The sequence below is a fragment of the Haliotis rufescens genome, unplaced genomic scaffold (assembly GCF_023055435.1).
Source record: "Haliotis rufescens isolate VD_foot unplaced genomic scaffold, xgHalRufe1.0.p SCAF_12, whole genome shotgun sequence".
Taxonomy (NCBI): Eukaryota; Metazoa; Mollusca; class Gastropoda; order Lepetellida; family Haliotidae; genus Haliotis; species Haliotis rufescens.
The window spans coordinates 26742592-26754849 of NW_025963802.1; the positions used below are offsets into that span (position 1 = coordinate 26742592).

The following is a 12258-nucleotide window of genomic DNA, read 5'->3' on the forward strand; positions in this document are numbered from 1 at the left end:
GGGCGCAAAGGACAATATATTGGATAAACGGAATATTTGCGTACTTAAATCCGAGTGCACAAGCAGCAAATAAAATATCCCATAATTACCCTGCATACCTGACAGTGCACATCTAAACATGTTACAATTTAGCCTTTTGATACAATATCCATATACAATAGACAAACGGAAAACAACTAAAATAGATCAGTTTATTCATTAATTCAATCATGCATTAAATACAACATAAATATTACATCACAAGCACATTTTGTTGCCATGTAACTGCTCAAAACCTGTGCACCATCCCCCGCCATTTGGATGAGGTCATAACCAATGTAACTGTCACATGATGTCACAATGGCTGTTACATGACGTCATCATCAGTGTAACTTCATTCTCCCTGATGATACGAATAAAACAGTTTCATATATAACATCATTGGTGATATAACAATAGCCAATGAAAACAATATTGCATGACCATTTTTTAGTAAACATTACAATTAATACTTGGAATATCCTGAGTGTTAAATCATATATCAATGCAAATGACATGTGTTTGAAGGTAACACTTTTTATCACAACAGTTTCCATTTATTTATTTTGACAAATTTTGTACAAAAACATGACTAGTTGATTCACATTTGATTTGTTGAGAATCTCATATTTCATAACCTATAATCAGGGTTTTATTCCTTCATCACAACGTGCTACAATCATTTAAACTAACTGAACTCATCTTCTATTTGAGTTACATCATATTTCCATGTTTATTTCAATTAAACCATTATAGAATAGCAAGTGAAATGAATACAAAAGACTAACAGAAACAATTATGAATATCACTTGCAGCATACAAGCTCATCATTTAACATTAACATTTACATCCTCATATTCCATACTTATATAAATAGAAACATTTTACCGTATATCGCTGTGTATAAGGCGACCCTACGTATAAGACGACCCCCCTGTACAGGCCTTCGAAATCAACCCAAAATCCTATACTCCGTGTATAAGGCGACCTGGAATGAAACACATCACAAGTGCGCGCACAAACCTTAATATTAAAAAAAATATGTTTATCTTGCGTTGTTTTTTTCTACGATGACTGGTCGCGTGTGTAACTCCAGCACATGTCGCCATTTTGTGTTTACACGGTGCAACACCAAATTGGTGCCCGTAAAATAAAATTCATTTATGAAGTAATAACATAACAACATATTTCAAGTTATGAGCCATTTATTTACGTACGCCCATTTTTCTTAATTTAATTAATTCACATATTTGTTTAATACCGATTCATCATTCAGAATAATTCAGAAGCATACACACATCATTCAGAATATAAATACATACATCAAAAAATCATACATGTTAAAGGTATTTTCTGGCTTATTTACACTTTCATCAGAACAGAACAGATCACAGATCTGCCTCGGTGTACCCATCAAATTCAGAGTCGGATTCTTCGGCACAGAGAATGTCCCATGCTGTTGAATCGGTTCTGTCGTCATAGTAGTCGTTCAATTCATCCTCGAAATCATCAGGGATGTCTGCAACTATTTCTGTTGTGTCGGATCTCCCGGATTCTGTATTGACGAGATCTTCATATAAACAATCGTCCTCCGATCCGTCCAAAGCATTGGCGATCCCACATTTAAGAAAACTGCGTTTCACCATGTCCGTTGGTATGTCCGTCCACGCGGTCTTCACCCATTCTGCAACAACTCCTAGCGGTGCTTTTCTTTGTTTATTTGTTTTTGTATATGTGTGGTCGCCATTAATCATCCAAGTATTCCACGCACTCCTTACGTTGGCCTTGAACAGTTTGTTGAGGCAGACGTCGAGTGGCTGTAACAGGGAGGTGCATCCACCGGGGATCACGGCCTGACGTGTTTTGGTGTCGACCAACTTCTTTTTCACTGCTTCGCACAAATGGGCACGAAACATATCCCACACAAGCAGGGACTTGCATCCTCTGGCAGCACCTGGTCTCTGCATCCATACGTTCTCGAGCCACTTGAGTACAAGAGACTCATCCATCCATCCTTGTCCTTCGGCATAGTTTTCCGTTTGAAAATAAGCATTGGGTCCAGCTTGGTCCCATCGGCCATGCAGGTTAAGACCACCGTGAAGTGTTGCTTCTCGGCCCCACATGTGCGAACTGTCACCGTCGAAGTCCCCTTGGTGTCGATGGTTCTGGATCCTGGCATGTCGAAATTGAGGGGAGTCTCGTCCATATTGCCGAGCTGGCTTAAATCGTAGTCTACCTTCTTTCGCTCACGGATCACAAATTGATGGAAAAAACCCACTTTGGTTTCCACTTCAGCAGGAAGTTTCTGTGCAATGTGTGTTTTCTGACTCAGCGCTAGGTTGTGTCGCCTTAAGAAGCGCGAACACCAGTTTCCCGAAGCCTTGAATGATTTCGGGAGATCCATTTCTTTCCTAGTACGGTAAACATGGAGTGCTCGCTGTCGAATCATCATGCGTGTGACGATGCACGCTGACTGTCGCAACTCTCCGATCCACTGGAAAAGAATATCTTCCAGTGGCTTGTATGGCGTCTCGGATCCTCGTCTGGCCTTCTTCGTCTTTGGCAGCTCCTCAAGAGACGGCTTCGCTGTCCTCCATTTCCTTACCATTGATTCATTCACTGAAAACTCACATTTTTTTAACAATATCTAAAATATTTGAAGATGAATATATGAAGATGAAGTTTCAAAAGATATGAGAAATATATAAAGTATAGTTTTCCTGAAGAAATTGTGAAGTGGGGGGAGGGGGGGGGGGGAAGGGGGGGAGAAACTTGGCCATTAGAACCTCTTTCCTTGTGTCAATACATGTTTGAACACCTGGGGAAGGTTTGGCCACACTGAAGAAGAATTGGCCCATGATGAGGAGAACTAGCCAAGGTTGGAGTCAAGAGCTGAAAGATAGGGCCCAGGCAGAACCTTCCCCACCTCAATCCCAGGTTATTACTTCCCAGGGAAAGACCAGGCCAAGGGATGTTTCGGCCTGTGACACTGGGGTCATTGCATCAGATTAGGGAAGCTGAAGGCATTGTACTTTCGTTACTTGAGGATGTACTGCAGATGTAGATCATCTCCTTCTCTTTTCTTTCATATATTGCTTGGCAATGGGATAAGGATCTATACTGAGACGTCGCCTTTACAGTATTTAAAGAAATGTTATCCATAAACTGTGTCTACTTTAGGAAATGCTGGTGAAGAGCCTGCTGCTCTGTCTTTGCATACACTTTTCTAGTCAATGACACTTTAGAGACTTGTATTGCCGTGACCACAAGAACCATTCTAACTGGAGGTTCTGGAGGCGGACAGTAGCAAGTGCCAGTGCACAGTACAGATTTGTTGACCACTTTGCAACCCTGTTATAATCTGATACACTTCATTCTTGGTGTTGCCATTTGCTGATAACTGTTCATAAATGTCACAGGCAGGGCTACTCCCAGTTAATGGATAATGCAGTTTAGGCTAGTGGTCGGAACTCACATTCACTTGGTGATGTACTGATTTCATGATGTAAAGATTATATTGGAAAGTAATTCATCACAGAAACATTTATAATACAATTGTATCATGTGCATATCAAAGATTTATAATACATATTACACAAGCTACATGCAATTCCTCATGTCTACCATGTTCATTTGGTGCATCTGTTATACACATTTATACAGTGACGATGTTACACCATGTTTACAGCACAGTTGTCATACCAGCATTATATATTTCAGCTGTTATATCATGTTAAAAGCGCTGTTGTCATACCAGCATTATATATTCCAGCTGTTATACCATGTTTACAGTGCTGTTATCATACCAGCATTATATATTCCAGCTGTTATACCATGTTTACAGTGCTGTTGTCATACCATCATTATATATTCCAGCTGTTATACCATGTTTACAGTGCTGTTGTCATACCATCATTATATATTCCAGCTGTTATACCATGTTGACAATGCTGTTGTTATACCATCATTATATATTCCAGCTGTTATACCATGTTTACAGTGCTGTTGTTATACCATCATTTTATATTCCAGCTATTATACCATGTTGACAGTGCTGTTGTTATACCATCATTATATATTCCAGCTATTATACCATGTTGACAGTGCTGTTGTTATACCATCATTATATATTCCAGCTGTTATAACAGGTTGACAGTGCTGTTGTTATACCATCATTATATATTCCAGCTATTATATCATGTTGACAGTGCTGTTGTTGTACCATCATTATATATTCCAGCTGTTATACCATGTTTACAGTGCTGTTGTTATACCATCATTATATTTTCCAGCTATTATACCATGTTTACAGTGCTGTTGGTATACCATCATTATATATACAAGCTATTATACCATGTTTACAGTGCTGTTGATATACCATCATTATATATACAAGCTATTATACCATGTTTACAGTGCTGTTGTTATACCATCATTATATATTCCATCTGTTATACCATGTTTACAAAACTGTTACACCATCGTTTCACAATCCAGCTGTTATACCATGGTTATATAATCCATCTGCTATACAATGTTGACAGTGCTGCTGTTATACAATGGTTATGTAATCTAGCTGCTATACAATGTTGACCGCTGCTGTTATACCATGGTTATATAATCCAGCTGCTATACAAAGTTAACAGTGCTGCTGTTATACCATGGTTATGTAATCCAGCTATTATGTACCAAGTTTACAGTGCAGCTGTTATACCATGGTTATATAATCCAGCTGCTATACAAAGTTGACAGTGCTGCAGTTATACCATGGTTATATAATCCAGCTATTATGTACCAAGTTTACAGTGCAGCTGTTATACCATGGCCATACAGGTCAGCTGTCACCATTAGCTGTACAGTCCAGTCATGTTTATGTACTGAGAGGTGAACAGAAACATGATAAGTTGCACATTTAATGGGAAAAAGCAACAAGTACCACATATTTATAATACATTTGATATATTTGTGAAGATATACTATGCATGCACTGAATGCCAGATATTGATGGGTGTTGTGTGATATGAGCCATATCTCATGACCATATGAAGAACATAGCAATATGATGTGAGTAACACCACCATCTACCATGTCATGACATCTACATCTTGATGACTTGTATCTCCTCTCTGATGGGAGGCTGCTGCTGACTGACCAGATACTGGTCAAGGTTGACCCCCAGGGATTGCAGTTGGGTCAAGTATTGCAGCTTCTGATGGTTAGCTGCACTCTTGTGATCTGAAGACAGAGACATCACAATCACATGCAGATTACACAGCCTCACCATTAAACTGTACTACACAAGCAATCAGTGGATTCCTAAAGTTAAGATGTGGGCATGATTGGGTCAGATGTAATACATTATCCTTACATGGTTTCTTGCCTGAAATTCCAGTACAGACACAAATGACTAACTTCGGTGTATGATGAACGTAACTATTCCTGTCTTGCGATACAGACACATTTGACAGAGCCAGTACAACAAGGGGAACTCTGATCTGCAGGATGTTGAGGGAGTTGCTGAAACCAACAGTCACAGGAATAGGGACAGGTCAGAAAATGAAGCGTAAACACTGACTGTTTCAGTTTTATGTTGTTTGATTTGTACTACTTCAAGAGTAGAGTCCCAAACCTGCCTTGTGCTAAGCATGATTATGAAGCACCAGGCGAGGTTGTACTTAAAGACTGACCTACCCAGGTCAGCTTGGGTCTTCTGGCTGTTTATTTGCAAATCCTGAGTGTGTTTTAGTTGCTCCAACTCCAAGTGATGGGTTTGTTTCAGTTCCTGCACCTCTTGTTGATGCTTCTGCTTCATTTCATGCATACTGTGTTCTGTGACAGTAAACTTGACCATTAAACACTGTTCTGTGACAGTAAACTTGACCATTAAACACTGTTCTGTAAGAGTAAACTTGACCATTAAACACTGTTCTGTGACAGTAAACTTGACCATTAAACACTGTTCTGTGACAGTAAACTTGACCATTAAACACTGTTCTGTGACAGTAAACTTGACCATTAAATACTGTTCTGTAACAGTAAACTTGACCATTAAACACTGTTCTGTGAGAGTAAACTTGACCATTAAACACAGTTACCTTCTGTGTTAACTCCGTGTTTCAGCCTGGCCTGTTCCTTGAACAGCTTGAAGTGGGACAGAATTACCTACTGTGTTTCAGTCTGGCCTGCCCCTTGGACAGCTTGAAGTGGGACAGAATTACCTACTGTGTTTCAGTCTGGCCTGCTCCTTGGACAGCTTGAAGTGGGACAGAGTTACCTACTGTGTTTCAGTCTGGCCTACCCCTTGGACAGCTTGAAGTGGGACGGAGTTACCTACTGTGTTTCAGTCTGGCCTACCCCTTGGACAGCTTGAAGTGGGATGGAGTTACCTACTGTGTTTCAGTCTGGCCTGCTCCTTGGACAGCTTGAAGTGGGACGGAGTTACCTACTGTGTTTCAGTCTAGCCTACCCCTTGGACAGCTTGAGAAGGGGCGGAGTTACCTACTGTGTTTCAGTCTGGCCTACCCCTTGGACAGCTTGAAGTGGGATGGAGTTACCTACTGTGTTTCAGTCTGGCCTGCTCCTTTGACAGCTTGAAGTGGGACAGAGTTACCTACTGTGTTTCAGTCTGGCCTACCCCTTGGACAGCTTGAAGTGGGATGGAGTTACCTACTGTGTTTCAGCCAGGCCTGTTCCTTGAACAGCTTGAAGTGGGACAGAATTACCTACTGTGTTTCAGTCTGGCCTGCCCCTTGGACAGCTTGAAGTGGGACAGAATTACCTACTGTGTTTCAGTCTGGCCTGCTCCTTGGACAGCTTGAAGTGGGACAGAGTTACCTACTGTGTTTCAGTCTGGCCTACCCCTTGGACAGCTTGAAGTGGTACAGAGTTACCTACTGTGTTTCAGTCTGGCCTACCCCTTCGGCAGCTTGAAGTGGGATGGAGTTACCTACTGTGTTTCAGTCTGGCCTACCCCTTGGACAGCTTGAAGTGGGATGGAGTTACCTACTGTGTTTCAGTCTGGCCTGCCCCTTGAACAGCTTGAGAAGGGACGGAGTTACCTACTGTGTTTAAGTCTGGCCTACCCCTTAGACAGCTTGAAGTGGGACAGAGTTACCTACTGTGTTTCAGTCTGGCCTACCCCTTGGACAGCTTGAAGTGGGATGGAGTTACCTACTGTGTTTCAGTCTGGCCTGCTCCTTTGACAGCTTGAAGTGGTACAGAGTTACCTACTGTGTTTCAGTCTGGCCTACCCCTTGGACAGCTTGAAGTGGGATGGAGTTACCTACTGTGTTTCAGCCTGGCCTGTTCCTTGAACAGCTTGAAGTGGGACAGAATTACCTACTGTGTTTCAGTCTGGCCTGCCCCTTGGACAGCTTGAAGTGGGACAGAATTACCTACTGTGTTTCAGTCTGGCCTGCTCCTTGGACAGCTTGAAGTGGGACAGAGTTACCTACTGTGTTTCAGTCTGGCCTACCCCTTGGACAGCTTGAAGTGGGACGGAGTTACCTACTGTGTTTCAGTCTGGCCTACCCCTTGGACAGCTTGAAGTGGGATGGAGTTACCTACTGTGTTTCAGTCTGGCCTGCTCCTTGGACAGCTTGAAGTGGGACGGAGTTACCTACTGTGTTTCAGTCTGGCCTACCCCTTGGACAGCTTGAGAAGGGGCGGAGTTACCTACTGTGTTTCAGTCTGGCCTACCCCTTGGACAGCTTGAAGTGGGATGGAGTTACCTACTGTGTTTCAGTCTGGCCTGCTCCTTTGACAGCTTGAAGTGGGACGGAGTTACCTACTGTGTTTCAGTCTGGCCTGCTCCTTGGACAGCTTGAAGTGGGACGGAGTTACCTACTGTGTTTCAGTCTAGCCTACCCCTTGGACAGCTTGAGAAGGGGCGGAGTTACCTACTGTGTTTCAGTCTGGCCTACCCCTTGGACAGCTTGAAGTGGGATGGAGTTACCTACTGTGTTTCAGTCTGGCCTGCTCCTTTGACAGCTTGAAGTGGGACAGAGTTACCTACTGTGTTTCAGTCTGGCCTACCCCTTGGACAGCTTGAAGTGGGATGGAGTTACCTACTGTGTTTCAGCCAGGCCTGTTCCTTGAACAGCTTGAAGTGGGACAGAATTACCTACTGTGTTTCAGTCTGGCCTGCCCCTTGGACAGCTTGAAGTGGGACAGAATTACCTACTGTGTTTCAGTCTGGCCTGCTCCTTGGACAGCTTGAAGTGGGACAGAGTTACCTACTGTGTTTCAGTCTGGCCTACCCCTTGGACAGCTTGAAGTGGTACAGAGTTACCTACTGTGTTTCAGTCTGGCCTACCCCTTCGGCAGCTTGAAGTGGGATGGAGTTACCTACTGTGTTTCAGTCTGGCCTACCCCTTGGACAGCTTGAAGTGGGATGGAGTTACCTACTGTGTTTCAGTCTGGCCTGCCCCTTGAACAGCTTGAGAAGGGACGGAGTTACCTACTGTGTTTAAGTCTGGCCTACCCCTTAGACAGCTTGAAGTGGGACAGAGTTACCTACTGTGTTTCAGTCTGGCCTACCCCTTGGACAGCTTGAAGTGGGATGGAGTTACCTACTGTGTTTCAGTCTGGCCTGCTCCTTTGACAGCTTGAAGTGGTACAGAGTTACCTACTGTGTTTCAGTCTGGCCTACCCCTTGGACAGCTTGAAGTGGGATGGAGTTACCTACTGTGTTTCAGCCTGGCCTGTTCCTTGAACAGCTTGAAGTGGGACAGAATTACCTACTGTGTTTCAGTCTGGCCTGCCCCTTGGACAGCTTGAAGTGGGACAGAATTACCTACTGTGTTTCAGTCTGGCCTGCTCCTTGGACAGCTTGAAGTGGGACAGAGTTACCTACTGTGTTTCAGTCTGGCCTACCCCTTGGACAGCTTGAAGTGGGACGGAGTTACCTACTGTGTTTCAGTCTGGCCTACCCCTTGGACAGCTTGAAGTGGGATGGAGTTACCTACTGTGTTTCAGTCTGGCCTGCTCCTTGGACAGCTTGAAGTGGGACGGAGTTACCTACTGTGTTTCAGTCTGGCCTACCCCTTGGACAGCTTGAGAAGGGGCGGAGTTACCTACTGTGTTTCAGTCTGGCCTACCCCTTGGACAGCTTGAAGTGGGATGGAGTTACCTACTGTGTTTCAGTCTGGCCTGCTCCTTTGACAGCTTGAAGTGGGACGGAGTTACCTACTGTGTTTCAGTCTGGCCTACCCCTTGGACAGCTTGAAGTGGGACGGAGTTACCTACTGTGTTTCAGTCTGGCCTACTCCTTGGACAGCTTGAAGTGGGACAGAGTTACCTACTGTGTTTCAGTCTGGCCTGCCCCTTGAACAGCTTGAGAAGGGACGGAGTTACCTACTGTGTTTCAGTCTGGCCTACCCCTTGGACAGCTTGAAGTGGGACAGAGTTACCTACTGTGTTTCAGTCTGGCCTGCTCCTTGGACAGCTTGAAGTGGGACAGAGTTACCTACTGTGTTTCAGTCTGGCCTACCCCTTGGACAGCTTGAAGTGGGACGGAGATACCTACTGTGTTTCAGTCTGGCCTACCCCTTGGACAGCTTGAAGTGGGATGGAGTTACCTACTGTGTTTCAGTCTGGCCTGCTCCTTGGACAGCTTGAAGTGGGACGGAGTTACCTACTGTGTTTCAGTCTGGCCTACCCCTTGGACAGCTTGAGAAGGGGCGGAGTTACCTACTGTGTTTCAGTCTGGCCTACCCCTTGGACAGCTTGAAGTGGGATGGAGTTACCTACTGTGTTTCAGTCTGGCCTGCTCCTTTGACAGCTTGAAGTGGGACGGAGTTACCTACTGTGTTTCAGTCTGGCCTACCCCTTGGACAGCTTGAAGTGGGACGGAGTTACCTACTGTGTTTCAGTCTGGCCTACTCCTTGGACAGCTTGAAGTGGGACAGAGTTACCTACTGTGTTTCAGTCTGGCCTGCCCCTTGAACAGCTTGAGAAGGGACGGAGTTACCTACTGTGTTTCAGTCTGGCCTACCCCTTGGACAGCTTGAAGTGGGACAGAGTTACCTACTGTGTTTCAGTCTGGCCTACTCCTTGGACAGCTTGAAGTGGGACAGAGTTACCTACTATGTTTCAGTCTGGCCTACCCCTTGAACAGCTTGAAGTGGGACGGAGTTACCTACTGTGTTTCAGTCTGGCCTACTCCTTGGACAGCTTGAAGTGGGATGGGGTTACCTACTGTGTTTCAGTCTGGCCTTCTCCTTGGACAGCTTGAAGTGGGACGGAGTTACCTACTGTGTTTCAGTCTGGCCTACCCCTTGGACAGCTTGAAGTGGGACGGAGTTACCTACTGTGTTTCAGTCTGGCCTGTTCCTTGGACAGCTTGAAGTGGGACAGAGTTATCTACTGTGTTTCAGTCTGGCCTACTCCTTGGACAGCTTGAAGTGGGACGGAGTTACCTACTGTCTTTCAGTCTGGCCTACCCCTTGGACAGCTTGAAGTGGGACGGAGTTACCTACTGTGTTTCAGTCTAGCCTACCCCTTGGACAGCCTGAAGTGGGATGGAGTTACCTACTGTGTTTCAGTCTGGTCTGCCCCTTGGACAGCTTGAAGTGGTACAGAGTTACCTACTGTGTTTCAGTCTGGCCTACCCCTTCGGCAGCTTGAAGTGGGATGGAGTTACCTTCTGTGTTTCAGTCTGGCCTACCCCTTGGACAGCTTGAAGTGGGATGGAGTTACCTACTGTGTTTCAGTCTGGCCTGCCCCTTGAACAGCTTGAGAAGGGACGGAGTTACCTACTGTGTTTAAGTCTGGCCTACCCCTTAGACAGCTTGAAGTGGGACAGAGTTACCTACTGTGTTTCAGTCTGGTCTGCCCCTTGGACAGCTTGAAGTGGTACAGAGTTACATACTGTGTTTCAGTCTGGCCTACCCCTTGGACAGCTTGAAGTGGGATGGAGTTACCTACTGTGTTTCAGTCTGGCCTACCCCTTGGACAGCTTGAAGTGGGATGGAGTTACCTACTGTGTTTCAGTCTGGCCTGCCTCTTGAACAGCTTGAGAAGGGACGGAGTTACCTACTGTGTTTCAGTCTGGCCTATCCCTTGGACAGCTTGAAGTGGGACGGAGTTACCTACTGTGTTTCAGTCTGGCCTACCCCTTGGACAGCTTGAAGTGGGATGGAGTTACCTACTGTGTTTCAGTCTGGCCTGCTCCTTTGACAGCTTGAAGTGGGACGGAGTTACCTACTGTGTTTCAGTCTGGTCTGCCCCTTGGACAGCTTGAAGTGGGACAGAGTTACCTACTGTGTTTCAGTCTGGCCTACTCCTTGGACAGCTTGAAGTAGGACGGAGTTACCTACTGTGTTTCAGTCTGGCCTACCCCTTGGACAGCTTGAAGTGGGACAGAGTTACCTACTGTGTTTCAGTCTAGCCTACTCCTTGGACAGCTTGAAGTGGGACAGAGTTACCTACTGTGTTTCAGTCTGGCCTACCCCTTGGACAGCTTGAAGTGGGACGGAGTTACCTACTGTGTTTCAGTCTGGCCTGTTCCTTGGACAGCTTGAAGTGGGACAGAGTTACCTACTGTGTTTCAGTCTGGCCTGCTCCTTGGACAGCTTGGAGGGGGACGGAGTTACCTACTGTGTTTCAGTCTGGCCTACCCCTTGGACAGCTTGAGAAGGGGCGGAGTTACCTACTGTGTTTCAGTCTGGCCTACCCCTTGGACAGCTTGAAGTGGGATGGAGTTACCTACTGTGTTTCAGTCTGGCCTGCTCCTTTGACAGCTTGAAGTGGGACGGAGTTACCTACTGTGTTTCAGTCTGGCCTACCCCTTGGACAGCTTGAAGTGGGACGGAGTTACCTACTGTGTTTCAGTCTGGCCTACTCCTTGGACAGCTTGAAGTGGGACAGAGTTACCTACTGTGTTTCAGTCTGGCCTGCCCCTTGAACAGCTTGAGAAGGGACGGAGTTACCTACTGTGTTTCAGTCTGGCCTACCCCTTGGACAGCTTGAAGTGGGACAGAGTTACCTACTGTGTTTCAGTCTGGCCTACTCCTTGGACAGCTTGAAGTGGGACAGAGTTACCTACTATGTTTCAGTCTGGCCTACCCCTTGAACAGCTTGAAGTGGGACGGAGTTACCTACTGTGTTTCAGTCTGGCCTACTCCTTGGACAGCTTGAAGTGGGATGGGGTTACCTACTGTGTTTCAGTCTGGCCTTCTCCTTGGACAGCTTGAAGTGGGACGGAGTTACCTACTGTGTTTCAGTCTGGCCTACCCCTTG

General features: G+C 45.5%; 1 protein-coding gene across 5 annotated transcripts in view; it reads right to left on the reverse strand.

The window, feature by feature from the left end:
- Positions 1–1161: 1161 nt before the first annotated feature.
- The window catches only part of LOC124116020, a 37681-nt gene continuing 26584 nt past the window's right edge, over positions 1162–12258 (reverse strand). The window contains exons 10-12 of one of the 5 annotated variants that reach the window (XM_048393461.1): positions 5710–5847; positions 5104–5253; positions 1162–2637 (exon numbers count right to left, since the gene is read on the reverse strand). In XM_048393461.1, coding sequence (XP_048249418.1) covers positions 5117–5253; positions 5710–5847 — 275 coding nt within the window. In that variant the 3' untranslated portion in view covers positions 1162–2637; positions 5104–5116. Of the gene's footprint in view, positions 2638–3650; positions 5254–5709; positions 5848–11560; positions 11583–12258 lie in introns of those variants that run through there. The other 4 variants (XM_048393460.1, XM_048393463.1, XM_048393459.1 and 1 more) reach the window with 4 other exon arrangements.